Below are 17,995 nucleotides of genomic sequence, written 5' to 3'. Positions count from 1 at the left end.
TTAAATTATACATTATCCAACATACACTTATCCAACATTTGTCCTCTGGAGGCTTCAAAACCTCCCTAAAAATGGAAAAAGGTGAATGCTTTTGTTCCCATGCTAAAGATGGAAAGGTTGAAGCAATGAGAAGTCAAGTGAGCAACCAGCCTGTCTGAGGAGAATTTGCTCCAAAAGTCAGACCTTATATTTCTAGTGACCTCTTTTTTGGTCTCTGGTCTTCTCTTTTAGTTTCATTTTCTATGTTTTTATGTGGGATGAAATACATAGACTGCAAATAAGTAAATATAATAAAATTGTGTTATTTTTGCAGTGACTAAAACTCATGCATGGAATGGCAAACTTCTGGCATATGTATGTTTAACAATTTGGATAAACTGCCAGGTTTGTGTGATTTTTCTTTCTTTTTCTTTTTAAGAAATATTCTGATATTCTGCAAGTCTTATGTAGGGGAAATACATTCTCTGCACTAAATAAAAAAAAATGGAAAAAAAAATTTTTGTTTTTTCTTTTTTTTTCAGAATATCTTAGAATGAGATAAATGACAATCAGACTCCTAGCATATATCTTTAATATTCCCATGTTTGTAAATCCCCCTCGTAGAGTGTAATGAAGCATTAAAATGCTGGAGTCCTGACTTCTGTGTTTAGAAGTTAAAAAATAGAATACAATTCAGGCAAACATATAGCTAAGTAGAAGCTGCCTATGTGTGTGAAACCAGAAGCACTGGTAGACAGACATGTAATAGTTACATTTGCTCTTGCTCAACTATATATACATCAATTTTAATTAACACATTTTATGCTTCAGCTGCTAACGTGCCTTCAGCAGTGAGTGGGTTATGCATTTCCATCCTGCATATACCACCAGCATCACCACCACGTCCTTCTGTAGCTTCCCCCTCCCCTTTCTACACAAATGTTGCAACACAATCTGAAATTTCCTCTTTTCTTTCCTTCCTGCATTTCTTACAGGTTCCCTTGCGTCAGAAGACAAAAAAGAAAAGTCAAGGTAATGAGAGGTTGTTTTTTCTTTTCTCTCCTGGGTTTCTTTTTTGGTATTTTCTTAGTGTCTTATTCTTGGGAGGGTGAGGATTTTATACTGCTACTCAGGTCGTGGAAGCCTGCTTTGTAACTCCACTGATTCTTGCACGGATTCTGAGAAAAATGACAATGGGCTGTTTCTTTCGACTAAATCCTTGTGGTATGTTAATTGAATCAAAGCTGAAAATCAGTGAGGTAGAATCAGCTGCCTGCACATACACACACACTAGCGATTTTCATGTACTTGGCATAATAGTTTTCTCTAGCTGACTTAATAGATGCATTCTTTTCAGTGCAGCTGTGTGAAAGCAAATACATGCATGCTTCTCTTAAAAGGATCAAAAGATATATTGGTAATTTACAAAAACTCATGTATTGTTATTTAGCATTAATTAGTATCTGCTTTATCTGTAGCTTACTATTTTGCTTCTGCATATCAGAATGCCTTTCAAATGACGGTATGTTACTGTCACAGCCATTATAAAACTGAATGATTTCTAAGTGTATTTTAAGATATGCTTGGGTGACTTGCTGAGATTACTCGCTAAGTAAGGTTGATATCTTTAATTGGCATCTTTCCTGGTGTGATGCACTTTTAAACAAGCAGAACACTGTGTTTTTAATGGCACAGGGTTCTTTATAATGAGCCGACGGAGGATATCGTGTAAAGAGCTGGGGCAAGCCGATTGCCAAGGATGGCTCTACAAAAAGAAGGAAAAAGGAGCTTTCATCGGCAACAAATGGAAAAAGTTCTGGTGTGTACTGAAGGAGTCATCGCTGTATTGGTACAGCAGTCAGTTGGTGAGTACACCGTTCATCCAGCTCCGGGTGCTGGACAAACAGATCTGCTGGGACCAAGAGAAGGGAAGCAGGGATCACAACTTAGATGCACCCAGGAAATGTGCAGATAACTGGGTTTATTTCTCAGTCCTGACATTTCTTGTGATCTGGGAAGTGTCTATGTGAATGTGAAACATGCAGAAAACTATGTGTTTTCTAGTTCAGCAAGTACTTGTGAAACGTTAACTTGCTGTCTGTTCTGCCCTTTAAAGCTGCTCTTTGCAGGCACTGGTGGCATTTGAATTTGGGAAAGGTTTTCTGGGGTTTGGCAGTTTGCAGACACTTGCTAACAAGACTCAAAACAGGAACACTCTTTCACTGCTAATTAGTTTAATCTTGAGAAGTCTCTCTCCTGTGTTTCTCTCAATCCCCTTCAACACTGAGATTAATCTGTTTATTTGTTTACGGCTTTTCTTTTTTCTTCCCTTTTTTTTTTTTTTCATTCTCCCTCTGCCCAGTTCATACTGGTAGGTTTGCAGATACAAGCAGTGTCCATTGGTGATGTTTTTACTCCTGGTCTTGCTGATGTTTCATCCAGAGCAGTGTAATTAAATGTTACCACATTCTACTGATTTTTTGCTTTGATGAGTTGATGCCGAAAGTCAAATCTGCAGGCCTACACTGTTTCAAATTCAAGGTCCAGCTTTCTATTCAGAGGATAAGCTTCCCTCAGGACAGCTGGTATAGATAGCATTTCTTTCCTGCTGATCGAGCCCAAGTAGCCTACTCTACTTTCTGTGCCAGTGGGAAATAATCTGAGATGAAGAACAGCAAGGCCTGAGTTCCTGTAATCAATTGAAGAAACTAGGAATTAAAAGCTGAAAAGAGGTGATGGGGGAAAGAGGCAATGAGAAATCTGGAGTAACCCTTTAATGAGAGGTTATGGCTGAGTGCAAAGCAGCAGTGAGTCATAGAGATCAGTTGACTTTACCCCAGCCTGTTTGCTACAGCTCGCCTTGATGGGGCAGAGGATGTCTTGCCGATTCTATGAAGATTTGGGCATAATTTTTCTCTTTACCTTGCTGTCTTGCACTGTTACCTCTAACAAACTCCCATCACATTCAAATGATGGACTGACAGCCCAGAACTGGGGTGTGCAGAGGATGGGGGACACCAGCAACAGCATAGGTTGAAACTCAGCAGCTTCAGTGTGGAATTGTGGATGGGCAACAAGTTCTCTAAATACAGATGGGCTGCTCTGGAAATTAGCTTGTCCCAGGCCCAGCAAAGGATGAAAAATTAAAGAAGCCCTTATAAATTCTTAGCATTTAATGAAATTAAATGCACTCTGGATTTTTTCTCAATTGTTTTATTTCTATTGCAGTAATCCTCATGAAAAATCTTGCTGTTTCGGGGAACAAATAAAATGGCTTAAAACATTAAAAAAAAAGAATAAATCCCCAAACTCTAAACAAAACTTCACTCATGTAAAGAGTATTTCACATTCTCCCTCCAGCTGTGGGTATAGTGTTGCTTTTTTTAAAACAGTCTGAAAACTCTGACTAGCATTTAAAGATGGATTAGTTATCCTTTTGGGGAGGAAAACTGAAAACAACTCTGTTGGTCTTGGGCTGTTGTTTTTGTGGTGTGATAGTCTGCTGTAGCTTCCTTTCAAGACCAAGTCAAATACATTCATGTGAGAAAGAGGAAAGGGAAAGAGACATGGCTTGGCAGATAACCTTATCAGTAGCATTAATACCCTACTTTTGTCCAAGCAGTGTAAGGCAAGGTGAACTGGCTGGCTGATGTGCCTTTTAGACATGGGAAGTATCAGAAAGGAATTATTCTGAGGAATAAACAAGCTGAGAGGAAATAAGGCAAGACTATACAAAGTTTGCCTTCTGGGAAGACAAGGGTGTTGAGGGAGAGATGCAAAGTCCTCTGCTTCTTATAGGTCCACTGACCTGGCTAAAATCTGCACTCGGGATCCAGAGAAACTATGGTCATGCTGATTCTAGTGCTTCTAGACCAGATTTATCATTTAAGTGAACTCATCTTTTTAGTTCATGCCTGCTTTCTGGCTGTCACTGACTGCCCCAAAATGAACAAGGCTGAAGAACAGGTGGCAACCGCATTCCCATTTATTTCATATGCTCTAAAGAGGTCATATGAGTTCAGAATTCTTCTGGCTTATGTCAGCCTTTACTTCTCACTTATTACAGTTCTTGCGAACACGCTAGCTGGTAGCACCTCCTTTGCTTTCCACTTCTGCTGACTCTCACACGCTTTTTATGTTAAAACCCCAAGGTTTCCTTGGACAACGTGAAGTGCAGCCTCTGCACAAGTGTAGATTCAGGCATTGTTTGCAGAATGTCAGTAATGGTGAGGTGTGGGAAGGAGGAGCGGTGTCCTGTGGTAAGACCTGCTTGCTTAAACTGATGAGATCACAGCCATGCTCAGTCTCATATCCGAGATGAATTAGACCTGTTGTATTTTCACAGATATTTTCATGTTTCAATTGATGAAACAGAAATAGCAGTGACATAATCACTTGCTTGATATTCCTTTTTACTATCTGGCTTTAATACTGCCTACACTTCCATTGCCTTCAGCGAAATAAATTCTCTGTCCCAACAGGGCATTCAAGATGACAATCTTAAGTTCATAGTTATGTGGAAAAAGGAGAAGTCCTGCTCCTCATATGCCTGACGCTTTTCGTGATGGGCCCTCTTATAGAGGCTGAAGCAAAAGGTGATGGTGGAGGAGCAGTGCTGGGGTCAAAGGAAACAGGGCACACTGGCTGCCCGTAGCTCTGCCTGACTAGTTTCATTCTTGTGAGAAACAAGCATGTTTTTCTCGTGGCTGTGTGAAAACTGCAGTCAGCCAGACACTGACAACTGTAGCATAGCAACAGGGTGCTGGACCTTTTTTCTAACAGAGATGGAGAAAATAGGGAGTGGGTGGAATTTGTACAGGAACGTGCGTTGTCTTGAATTTGGGTAGGTAACCTCAGCTGACATCGTGTTCTCTATGAAGTGTCTTCAGGCACCCCCAAAACTCTGGATGTTTCTGTCACTGATATAATTTGCCTTCAAGCCACTCTGGTTCTGGGTCTTTCAGATGAGGCAAGCTGGGAGAGGCAATATAGGACACTTGTGGTGATATTTGCAGATGGTATTTCCTTGAATTTAGCATAAAATGTGTTGTGAAAGCCACAGCTCAAAAAAGAAAAAATAATAAAATGCTGAGAAGGGTCAGCAACAGCAGATCAGACACACCAAGAGTCAAGCTTCTCCTTCACTGAAGGCAAACCAGAGCACACAGGCAAATCCCGGTTAACTTTCAACCAGCTAGCTGAGGTATCGTGAATGGTGATTTTAGGGCCCTGATAGTCTCAGCAGGCTTTGGTAGACTGCCCTGAAACTTCTTCCCATGTAAGCTTGCTCTTGGTATTAAACATGGATGCCACATGAGGCAGGTAAACGTTTGTTTACAGCATGGAGGTGCCCCCAGTCTGGGAAGTGGAAGCTGTTCGGATTAGGAAAAAACAGAGAAGGGATGAGTTTGCAATGGAAACACAGAAAATGTCAAAAAATGGATCTGAGCAGTCAGACTTTCTGGGTGCATTCAAGAACACCAGACTCCTTGGACAACCGCTCTTCGTTAGCATTTGGTTTCTTCTATCGAGTAGGCAGCTGTCTTGAAGACAAGTGTTTAGAGGACAGTGTGTGATCCGCTCTTTGTCAGTTTTACTTCTTATACTGAAACCCTGTAGGGAATCAGCTCTCTTGCATAGGAAAAGTAGTGGCAGGGGAAGATTGTCATGTGTAATCCCAGGCTCCTGGCTCCCTGAGCTTGTTGCAACTGTGTTGGATATTGTTGGCTGAAAAGGGTCAGAAGACTAAATGTCTCTGTCTTGTGGGCCTTTAGGATAGCTCAGCTGGTTTTTCAGATAGAGTTGAAATACAGTTTCACAGGATGCGTTAATGATGGTTGTCATGGGGATTCAACTGAAAAGAAATATAAATATAAAAATCAAAGGGTTCCAGGCTGTGATCTACTGTCACTATTTATCTTTGGCTTTTTTTTTCCCTTTTCACCGCGTTTAAATTGGTCCTCACTCCAACAGCTTTACTAAGAGCTGTATAATTGCAGTCTTTTAAAGCAGAAATCTTCTTTGAGTTACAGTAGCTGCGTATGTGGATGAGAAAAAGTCATTGATGTCAGCTGATTATGCCAAGGGCTTTGGGGACCTCTGGTCCAATATCTGACGCAGATTATTCACAGTTCTATAGGCTGCGTCACTGGTGTACTTGGCAGAGAGAAAAAGACTAAAAAGGCTTGAGGACTGATCTGCTTCTCCAACATCCGCTGGGTTTTCTGGCGGCAATGCTGAAACACGGTGATGGAGAGCCATGAGGAGTGCCCTGAATCACAGATTGGAGCTATTCCACAATAATTAGATATTTTCACTTTGCACCATAATTTTTTAAAAAAATCTTTCTGCACCATTACATTCACTTTAAATATTGAAAAAGGTCTATTAAATTATTTACTTAATCTCCTAAAGCCACAACATTCAGGCAATGTATTGAGGCAAGCTAAAAATTATATTGGCCTCTTTCAGTGGATTTATGCATTATATTTCAGAAATGTACAAAGCTTTTTAAAGTGAAAAGCTTTTTTCTGTGAAAAAGTGGTTACTTTCTTCTTGCCTCAAGCATTTTCAGAGACCGTTGTAGGGAAACAATTTCAACAATAACAATTGGGCATAGCAAAAAGTGCAGATTTATATGTTAGGCTAACCTGCATAAAACCCACAAGAGATAAAACAGCCTATTCTTTTAAACATCCTGATTAAATAGGAAATAAGTCAAGGTCCTTTCAATCTGAGCTTTTTAGGGCTATTTTACAGCATTGCAATAAAATCTGAAGGAAGTTTGAGTGAAATGTGTGAGTTAAATAATAGCATGCTTAAAGTGATGTTAAAGATAGTATTTTGGAGAAAAGAAAACATTTAAGACTTCTATAGACTTTTAATGTTTTAAAATGTCATTTTAATTCTAAGAATGACTGAAAGGATGACTTCCACATGTTGTCTTCCTAGTGTTTCTTTGGAACACTGTATGCTGACTGTAATAACACTTATAATGTTTTATTGTTATGACTTGTTTTTCTTTTTTTCCTTCCCCTTTTCTGATAATTATGGAGCTACATACCCATCAAACCCCCATTTTTTGTTATATAGGTGGCATATTTGCATTAAAAAGAAAAATCACACCATTAACCTCCTTCTTTTCACTCATACATAAAATGAAATGAACATTAAACTTTTCTACAAATGAACAAATGTGAAATCACAGCCAGAATTAATACGCAATCTGAATGTCTGAATGTATTGAGAGAGTATGCATATGCGAAAACATAATCTTTTACCAACTGGAACTTGTCAAATACTGCATAAGAAGTCTGGAGATTTCTCTGTAGTAAGCCTGGTAAATGTAAATTACTGAAATCAAGGCCTACAGACCTATTTTCATTAACAATTTAGACAGTAATCCTCTAATTTAGATAGTCGTTGGATATGTTAGTGGTTCAATCCCAACATGCAGAGTTCCATCTCTGCATGGGTGGAAGCACCCCAGGTGAGTGTCCCCACGCTGGCTTTACAGGGTCCTAATAATTCATTAGTCCAAAACAAAACCTGAATATTCAAACATTTGTATACCTCGACAGTAAAGACAGTGTCATCTAATGTCATTGCATAGACTTAATCACCTCATGAGTGCTGTGCAGCACCCTAAGCTATTAGTGGGATACAAGCTAGACCAGTGGCTACTAAGCTGTGATTGCATTTGTAACATGTAAGGCAAACCCACCCCAAAACCTAGTCAACCCACTCACCCACATGATGGCTTACTTAGCTCAGGCCATGGATTTATTAGTGTATGGGTGAGAAGGTACCTGGGTATATTCCTTCACATGGGGTCTTCTGGATCTCTGCTCTTTTAAAGCTGGGTTTATTGATTCGTACTGCAGAGAAAAAAGTGTCATTGAATACATTTCTCATCCAGCAATGTGTGTAATAATGGCTTTGATACCTCATGAACTCTTTTTGAGTTGTCTCTGGTGTTTTTAGGCTGGTCTTGGGAACCAAACAGGAATATCAATGCTCTTGCTGCACCTGGTCTAGTAAGTGACCACACTTTTCGGTACAAAAATGAAGGATAGTGCATTCTCTATCTTTAGTACAGCGCAGCCCCTGAATAGGACTCCTTCTTTATTCACCCCTACTCGTCCGCTCATCTCTATATACTTGCTGTAACTATGGATCTGGGATGGAAATACTAGCTTAAGGTGTAATCGATTGAAATATACATGTAAAGAAAAAAAAAAAGAAGACTTCTAAAAGAACCTAATTTCTTGTTTCTTTAGTTAATTGTTGTTTTATCTGAGTGCGTTTACTCTCACTAACTTCCAGCCTGTGCAATGGAAACAGAAGCTCACCAAGCCAGGATCTAAACAAGTCTGACACATACAAATATAGTCAAAGTTGAAAACCCAGAATAGCAAATAAATAAGCAATTTTTTGTTACAAATGAAGTCACATTGCAAGCCCAAAATTTTTTTCCAGCCCAGATGCTGACAAACGTCATGGTTCTGTACTGAAAGTAACAAATTAAAACCACTCAAATGTGTTTTGGGCTTTTTTGTTTATTTTTTTTTGAGGGGTTTTGTCCTGGAGCAGGCAAAACCATTTACTAGTGAAGATGCAAAATGTAAATTTAATACAGGTAAGCTGCAGGAATGATGGTTATGCCAGCTGTGATTTATTGCATACCAAAGAACAGATATGCAGAGGTGCAGGGAAGCCACCCACTGAAATATCCATTCTGTTTCCATATTGCAGTTCTCAGAGATTCATGCTTCTGAGCATTAAAGCTCAAAGACTTGTCTTGATGAACAGTTTTTTATAGTCTCTTTATATTCATGCATAATGTGACTTGAGTAGCTGTCAGTCATCTTCATTTATCCTCTCTCTTTGTAATTGTTGTGTATATTTTACCTGCTTTATCTCAGTGTACATTTTTAGAATTTTAATGTGCCCAGGGATAAGGGCTGGGAGCAGCTAAAATGTGATTCAGGAATGAAAGCTTTCTATAGTCTGGAAAGTACAGTTTTTCCTGATATTATGTGCTATAGACTTCTGCCTGCATTGTTGCTCCTCTTAGGAGGAGTCTTAGTCTAATTGCTCCTGATTTGGTGAATAAAGATAGATGTAGTAAAGAAAGATATTTCAGCTGCAGGCAGCAAGAACAGGGATTTGAGGCTGATAACTTCAGTTTTGCTCTGACAGGGTTCATCTGACCTGGAACAGAGGTGCCAATGCTCTGTACACCCTCTCCCATCCAGAAACGGGTGTCTGCACATAAACAATGTACTGTAAATGTCTGTCTGACTTTTGCTACCTCCTGTACCATGCCTGAAAATTTCTGAGAAGAGTGATATCTGGGTGGTCAAAGCCCTCTGAGGTTGGTTTGCAGTGTTCATAACAACAGAGCTCAGCTGCATGGGACCCTCCCCTTGCACTGTTTCACCTCCTGGCATGGAAGCAGCTCATACTGCCTCTGCCTTACATACAGGCGTATATAAATTAGCCTACAAAATAGTCCATGTTACAATTACCCAGGGGAGACCATCTCTGCCTAGCATCATTTTGGGTCACTTCTGAATTCACATTATTTCAGATACGTATTTTTCAAATACACATAGATCATTGTATGTGGTGCTGTTATGCATCTGTGAAAAATGCATGCGTGCTGTAAAATGAAACAAATGCTCTTTTGAGATTGCATATAATATCCAGGCTTGAAAACATGATCTAACCCTTATTCATCCTTTCTTATGTTATCCATCTCTTTTAAGAGGCTTCTGGTTTTAGAGCTGAAGTTCAGTAGTTTCATTTTCTGTGTTTTATGCACAAAGCAAGGCTGGTCTCCTTGTTGAAAGAAGTTGTGTGATCACTGGTGGCTGCAAAGGAATTAGGTTCCTACAACTTTTTGCTGGTTTTAGTCCTAGTTTGATCCAAACCTAAATTATATCCTGGACAATTTCAGTCTCTGGACTAGACTTATGACTTACTTATTCAGGAATCTTAGATAAGGGTGCTCCGATACAAATGCTTCAAGGTGAGGAGAGGGAATCTACCTCAGCACTATTGTAGGAGCTGAGGATCCTTCCTCTTGCAGCCACTTTGATATCTAGAAGTGTACAACAAATCCCATGCTCACCGACTGCCAGTTGCAAAGATAGGAGTGGTGGCTTTCTAGCACCAAGGATTTGCACAACTGTAGCTGGTATAGGAATATTTCTTGTTCCCAAATATCAGCCAAAACACTGGATGTGATCTGTCCCCATGGTGATAAGCATATATTTTCACAGTATAAAAAGCTCTCAAAAAAAGCATTTGCATGTTAAATATTGTTGAACATTGGAGTCTGGTAGCTTACCAATTGGTTGATGTGTTGATTTTCCCCTTTTCTTTTTTTGTTGCAGGCTGAAAAAGCAGAAGGATTTATCAGACTTCCAGACTTTAGTGTGGATCGAGCAATTGAATGCAAAAAAAAGCAGTAAGTTTATCTCTTGCCTCCAGTTTTGTATGATTTTTACAACATTGCAAGGAATTGAATCTCAGTAGTGCCTGGCAATGAAGCTGTGGGGAGTTCTTCTGTGTTGTATTAATAATGAGATATTAATGGAGCTACTGAAAGAAAACCATATCGCAAAAATATTTTTGAAAACACTCTGCCAGATGTGCCGTGTTAAAACTACAAATAAAAAAGTAGATCAGCATGCCAAATGCTTTTTTTTCCCCCTCCTCTTTGTTCACTGATTATGAGTAAGTTGCCATTCATCTCAGATACCTTCTCTTAGGTAAGGAGGTCCACAATAGCGCATGTAATGCTGATTCCCTCCAAGTTGGAACTATTCTTTAGGCTTCAGTGGTGCAGCTTTGGGCTGTACTTGAAGCCTTTGGTTGTGCAGGGAATACAAACCTGTTTGGCAGGGTACACATTTCAAAATATTCTCTCCAAACACCATATGCAGCACTGAAGTCCAGCTCCTTCTGAGTACACTTTAAAGGTCTGGAGGGGTGTTGCTGCTCTTCAAAGTTACAAAGCTCAGCAGGATTTTTATCCTGTCCCTCAAGAGAAAGCCTCTGTACTTCTATTGAGATCTCACACTGTGATTAGCTGTAGGTGTTACTGAGATTAACTATGTGCTTGACTCCTCCAAAGAAAGGGGACCTCTATTTTGAATATGGGGAGCTCTATTTGGTTTTCTCAAAGTTGAGTCATATAGTACAGGACCATGGGAAAATGTTGCCCTTCACTTCTGCAGCTGTTGGCTGTAGGTGATTGCAAGAGAAACACATGCTCATCACTTATTTGGGATAGGGTAAGTTAGGAGAGCTGTGGGGAGTGACTGCTGAGTCAGCTGGGTGTGCTTCCATGGGATAAATTGCTTAATGAGGAACAAAAGACAGAAACCACACAGTATCTGGATTGGAGAATATATGTTAGGGAAAAAAACCCCAACCAAACAAAAAAGACTGAAAGTCTTACTGGTGGATGTTCAACTAAAACCTAGGAAGGGGACTATCTCCATTTTGTTTGTTTCCAGCCTGTCATCTAGTTGCCTTTTTGGTGCCTCCTAAAACTTGTTTTGGAAAAGACAGTGAAGAGTCAGCCACTCTTCACCCACTGCATGCTACTTGTGATTTTATTGTAACATGTGTCCCTTCCCCCCACCATCAGTTTTCCATGCTGCAGGGTCTCAGCCTGATTGACCACTCATGGAAGCTGTTTCATACCTTGGGTCAGCCCTGGTGCTTTCTTGGAACTTTTTTTAAGTTTACTTTGCTTTTCAGAGCTGCAGGAAGAAAAACTTCACAGGGTATTTGAGATGTGGGCATGCAACAGAATTATGTAATGCAATAATGAAAGTCTTCATTTTATTCTTTATTCCTCCCTTTTTGGTTCCTGTAGTTTATATCCTCTAAATAATGTGTGGCCTAGGAAATAAGCTAAAAATACACTAGCGTTTTAAGGAAAGAGCTATTTGGATGGATAAGCTGATCCGGATCAATATAGTGGAGTGAATAAATATTTTAAATAATTCATTCAGCTATTATTTTTTCTTATGTAAGCTAGTTTTCTTCATATCTCTTCTATTTTTCTTTTCTTGAAGTGCTATTAAGATCAGCCACCCACAGATCAAGACATTTTATTTTGCTGCAGAAAATGTTCTGGAAATGAACACGTAAGTAGGAGTGACTGGCCATGTTTCATCCTGTCTCATGCCTGAGAACGCCCTTTGAAATTTCATTCTCTCCCTCTCAAGTGGTTGTTGATGAAGTTATTCAGGGAATTACTAAGTCTGTTTTATTTTCTGATCACTGTGTAGAAGGAGCCTACTGCTATTTGTTCACTAATGACAGTTGAAATCAGAATCACATTATTAGCTTGATTTTGATACTAATGTTGATGATATTTGCTGGTATAAATCCCTTTCCATTAGAGAGGTGCTAGGATTTGATAGCAAGTTCATCACCTTAGGACAAGTGAGGAAAGAAAGTAAAGAGAGGGAAAAGCTTAGTATAGTCTTGTCCCAGAAATAATCTAGGGCTGGAAAATGATAGTGTCTACTTTGAATAGCATGTCAGTTAACAGGGAAGGTTATAGGGATAGGAAGGGCTGATTCTCTAATGTATGTAAGCATTTATTTCGGTGCCTAACTATGTTGCAGTTAATCAACCCTCATGACAGATCAGCATTTTTCTTTCAAAAAATGTCCATAAGAACAACAATTCATCCACGCAGTTTTGAATCAAGAAGTAAAATAGTTACAAATACTGCCATTTTAGAAACCACCGTGCTATCAGAAATAGACATTCCATGCTATTGATCCAGTTCTGGCTGATTTGTATACATCTCATATCTTCTTTGTCTTTTTTTACTTCAGATTGCAGTCCGTTCATAATGCTACTGCATTAAATGGCCAAATACAGATACAAAACTGTATAAATGGGAAGAGAGCTCCTTTCTTAATCCATTATTTTAATCATGGCTTTCTGGTGATTTTTGTGAGATTCTTCATAGGGCATTTACTGTTCTTTCCCCTTACAGGCAGGAGACCTCATACATATTTACCACAGCAGGAAAAGATAGAGGTTGAAAGAACGTGCTTGACCTACCAAAAGGGCTATAGATACAGAGATGTACGATACTACAGTAGTGTATGTACATATATCTATGTTCATAAATCTGTAGATGCATACAGATAGTGGAGAGATAACCATCCATTTATATATCACCGTGTTTCCTACCAGAGCTCCTGAACAGAGTGAGAAGTTCTTGAGGCAGATGGGCTGAGGAGGTCTCAGATGGTCTAAGAATGAGGGACAGCTGGACAGGAATATTTTTGTAGGGAAAGTAACCCTGGTTAAGAGAGTAGGCAGGGAAGGACGCAAGGAGAAGGAAAAGGAAAATTAGAGCTAATGGAAGACATTAGTGAGCGCCAACAGCCAGTTTGGAGCCCAGCTGGAGATTCTCAGTGTCCTAACGACACTTTTGAAATGTTTAGTCTTATGTGAGTGAGTGATTGAACTCTATGCAGGTGTCCCAGCTCTTATGTCCCCAGACTGATTTTCTTCAAACTCCACTTCAAGAGGAAATATCAATTTGGCTTAAAGCTAGATAGCCTAGCATTAGAGCAGCTTACACTACACTACACTAATTCTTCACTGTTGTAACTGATAATGTTTTCCTTGGCAAAGTATAAAATGCATGCATTTAATACATAAAGTACACGCATACTCACGCGTATGTCAAAACAGGCTAAAAGACATCTGTTCTCTTGGCTCCAGTCCTGCAAATACATATGCATGTGAGTGGTTCCACTGAACTCACTGGGGCATTCGTGTGTGTCGAGTTACTGGTGCACACAAATGCTTGACAGATCATGACCTTTTGTAACTCTTCATGCATATATATTGAATCAATAGTGGATTTATTAATACAGTCATTTTCTGCATTAATTTAGCATGTATTTGCTATTGTCATGCACGCATGAATAGTAAACATGTGCTGGCTAGCTACATGCACTTACCCGGCCAATTGCACGTGGTTCCTAGCAATCTGTCTGACCTTTTGGTCAATGAAGTCTTGATTTTAGCAAACCTTTTTTCCTGTTACAATTTTTGTATTAAAAAAAAATCATTCTATTTGCTGTTAGAAGAAAGTCAATAGTCCACTCTTGCAGAAATGTCGCTTTGTTTTCTTGAATTGTTATGTGGCTCTGCTGTTCATACTGCAGTCTAAGAATCCAGTTACTTTGACAATGATCTTACTAGCAAATTTCCTATCAGTAGATCCCTTCAGTAGAATCAAAATCAGACACAATGTTTTTTCAGAGTTATGAACCTGAATTCCTGTCTTTCGTACTTTCCTATTTAGGCCTTGAGTTTTAATCTGAAAGGCTTGAGCTTTTTCAGTTATTAAGTTCTTAAAGCCTTGATAGATCTGAATGAAATAATATACAAAAAGTATATCTAGGGATTGTTTCTACCACTAGAAGAATGCAGCCACCTAGGAAGGGAAGTGGAAAAAAAAAAACTATCAATAGCTTAAAGAAACACAGGAAGTGAGACTTAGCAAAACCAGGAGTACATACGGAGTTGAAGAAAACAGCATAGAATGGTCAAAAAGTCTGTTTTTAAATGGCTTAGATTCTTAGACTGTGCTGTGATAGCTTCGGCCAAGGCAGCTGACATGATCTTCCGTGGCTCCAATGCATTTTGCTTCACTCTGGTGAAAGCTGACCCCTCAAAACAAGACTAAGCCACTGAAGTTCTGCTGCAGCACACATACTTTTCCTTTAGCTTCCACGAATGCAGTTCCCTGGTCATCAGTAGTGTTTTTCTCAGGATCAGGGAAAGATGATTTCGCAGGCAGCTAGTCCTGCTCACCACAGTCTTCAGGTTAATGAAAATGAATGTGGTGATGTAGAACACATATGAAAGAGATAAAACTTTGTCTAAACAACATGTGAGCATCCCTAACTCTATATCCCCTTTGTTTCAAACACAGGTGGCTAAGCAAGCTGGGGATGGCTGTAGACCCTCAGGCACCCAACGGGAAGAATGAGGAAGGTATGCTCCTAACAGCAGATTCAGTGGGAAACTACATCATGTTCCCAGTTTTTGCTTGGCCAAATTTCTGTCAGCCCTTTTCTTTCTTTTAAATTGTCAGCTTGGGTCTGTCTGCCAACTGAGTTCAGAGAAATGACACTGACACAGCACAGAGTAATCACAGAAAAAGAAACAGTGGTGAGAAACAGTGCCACTGAGAGACACTCAGTGATCTTGTGAAAGATAACTACTTTCTGGCAGGTTGCTGGCTTGCTGTAAACCTACTAAGCGCAAAGAGAAACAGATGCGCTACTCTGTGGTTTGAGCTGGTAAGGTATATTACAGAAGTTGTGCTAAGGCCTGGGAGTTCACACGCTGGGGCACACTTTGTGCAGTGTAGACCCACCCCTAGTGTCTCCTCTGTTCATGGAGGTTTCAACTGCAATGTTGGAGGGGGTGAGAGAGGGAGGTATGTGTGGTGGTAGTGGTGTGCTGAAGCCTACGATTTGTTTCAAAGCCGAGCCCAAGAGCTCATTGTGGAATGAGTAATTTTAAAGGTTCCCTAGTAATTTATTTATTGTCTTAATTTTCACACTGACCTAATAGAAGTTTTTGGTGGGAAGATATCAGCACCTGAATCACAAATCTGGGCAGAGGACAAAGCAAGTCACCTGTCAGAGCCCTTGGAAAAGCTGCTGGTGAGGACACATACGCTAGGAGCTACTTTAGAATAAGAAGTGCTGCAGCTAGTCTAGCTAGTGTAGTTAGCAAACCAGGGATGGACTCTGACCTGAGGAATATATATCATCATATGGCCTTTTGACTCTCCAATTTTAGAGTACTGGTAGCCAGTACCTTATTTAGAACTGCTCAGGTTATGAAGGAGCTGTCATTATGAAGTAACTGGCATTTGTAGTGGTATGAATACATGGGTGATACAGCCTGTTTTGTCTAAGCATCACTGCATCCCTTCTGACATTTCCCCAAACATTGTAATGATTTATATCCAGGCTTTGGACATGTAATTCCATTGTTGATTAGTATGATCTAGCTCCGTTTATATTCTGGCTCCATTTATACTCTGCCATTAAAAGCAGCTTTGGGGCTGGTAAACACAATATCACTGATTTCAGGTCTCATCAATTTCCTTGTTTTTGGTTCATGGTTCCTCTTTATTTCTTGTCAAGAAACTTGCTAATTCCCATATCCCTAAATTTCCACATCCCTAAATTCCCACAAAATGCTGTGTCCTTTTTGAACCCAGTTTTGCATCAAAACAGTCTGAGTTAGTTAGGATAAAGGTCAATAATGAGTATTAGGCTATGTAGCAAGAACTACATGGCAATTTTACTTAGGAAGGAAGTGTTCAAATATGTTGTCTATGTCTTCACAAGTTTGTTGGAAGATGAGGATGGTCAAAATTCTGTACATGAAAACAAATTATTTTTTTTTAAAGCCTCAGAAAAATGTAGTATTGGTCATGTTGGCTGAATCAAGAGTTAGAAAATACTTCAAAATTAATCAGCCCACTAATCTTAATGAAAAAAAAAGTGACAGAAAGATACAAAATAATCCTCTCAGCAGCAGGTTATCTAATTGACCTGCAATAAACATAACATAGCCAAGATTTCTTCAGCTTTTAAACCAGTGGCTCATTTCCCCTTCAGAAAAAGGCACTCATTCTGGTGTCTAACACCTCCTTGTCTTTCCACGTATGTTTTGTCACAGGTGCTCCAGCAGCTGCCTCGTGTGGGCTCAGCACCCCACTGACAAGCCTGGGTGGATGTGCCCCTGAAGAGGCATTGCTGTATTTCAGAAAAATGCTGTCATTACCCACATTCACTTCTGTTTCTGCTGACCTGGTTCTCCCCTCTGTATCACACACCATAACTCTTCAGGGGGGTCTTGGCTTTTGTTATGGCACTTCTTGTGTATTCATGTACTTTCTGTACATTTTAACCCCCCCCCCAACCCCATTTACCTATTTAGAGTATCAGGAACAGCTGTTGATACTTTTTTTCAGTTCTTCAGTGTGCCTAAAACAGGAGCTGTAGAAACAATAAGCTCTTTACTAAGACTATTCAAGAAGGCATTAACAGAATCTTAGAATTTGGTCTAGGCCTTATTGCATCCAGTCTCAGTCATTTATGCTAAGATGTGCCAGGACATTTTTCCAGTAAACAGAGTAGTAGCTACGCCATTAAAAAGCTCTATAGTTCTGCAAACAGTATGGGATAAAAAAGTAATAAATCTCTTTGTTTCACTTTGTTAACTGCTTAGAAAGTTCTCTTGCATGTGTAAAATTCTTCTCTCTTAAAACTTTGTTCCCCTCATGCTGTGCTTATGAAAGCCCCCAAATGACATAAAAGTGACAAAAAAGAAAGCATGCAGGTATCATTATAATTAAAATATGAGATAATCACAGGTGATTTCCCAGAGACTGTTGCCTACACACTGCTTCCTAGTGGTGTGAACCCATGAAGTTCAGCTCTTACAAAGTACTCCCTGAACATAAACAACCCTTGCCCACCTGGGACAGAGCTGGAGGATTGCTTCTACCAGAGAGACCCAGCTGCTCTTGGACAGCACAAGCTGCTGTGTGCCGCTGGAGGGAGGAAAGGCAGACCAGGGTGCTGGCTAACGAGGAGACGGCAGGGGTAGCCTCTGCTCTTGTGGCATTTGTCATTCGCTCACGTTGTCCTCATTAAGCTTTGATTGTATATTCTAACCTTTCATGTCCCCAGCTCAGCTGGGTGGGGGAGATCGCTGTCACCCTCCACATATGGTGCAGGGCAGGATGCAAGCACTTGGTCCTATAAAGGTTGGATGGGAAAGGCTGATGCATCCCAGAAAATTTAGCAGAGGAAAGTGATCTTACCCAGTGGTTACAGCCAGGGCTTGGGAATAGGAAGCAGTGATTTACCACCTTCCCTTTCCCGTGTCTTATTTTATCAATGTTTATTACTTCATTTAATCCACT

General features: G+C 39.9%; 1 protein-coding gene across 1 annotated transcript in view; it reads left to right on the top strand.

The window, feature by feature from the left end:
- IPCEF1 (interaction protein for cytohesin exchange factors 1) overlaps window positions 1-17,995 on the top strand; it is a 41,149-nt gene that overhangs the window by 3,098 nt on the left and 20,056 nt on the right. The window contains exons 2-6 of the mRNA XM_080615777.1: window positions 975-1,011; window positions 1,675-1,844; window positions 10,380-10,453; window positions 12,075-12,146; window positions 14,975-15,036. Coding sequence (XP_080471903.1) covers window positions 1,686-1,844; window positions 10,380-10,453; window positions 12,075-12,146; window positions 14,975-15,036 — 367 coding nt within the window. The 5' untranslated portion in view covers window positions 975-1,011; window positions 1,675-1,685. The remainder of the gene's footprint in view (window positions 1-974; window positions 1,012-1,674; window positions 1,845-10,379; window positions 10,454-12,074; window positions 12,147-14,974; window positions 15,037-17,995) is intronic.

Source organism: Psittacula echo (genome assembly GCF_963264785.1).
Source record: "Psittacula echo genome assembly, chromosome: 4".
In the NCBI taxonomy this organism is placed as follows: domain Eukaryota; kingdom Metazoa; phylum Chordata; class Aves; order Psittaciformes; family Psittacidae; genus Psittacula; species Psittacula echo.
The sequence above is the reverse complement of the archived record's forward strand: the minus strand, read 5'-3'. Positions and strand labels throughout refer to the sequence as shown.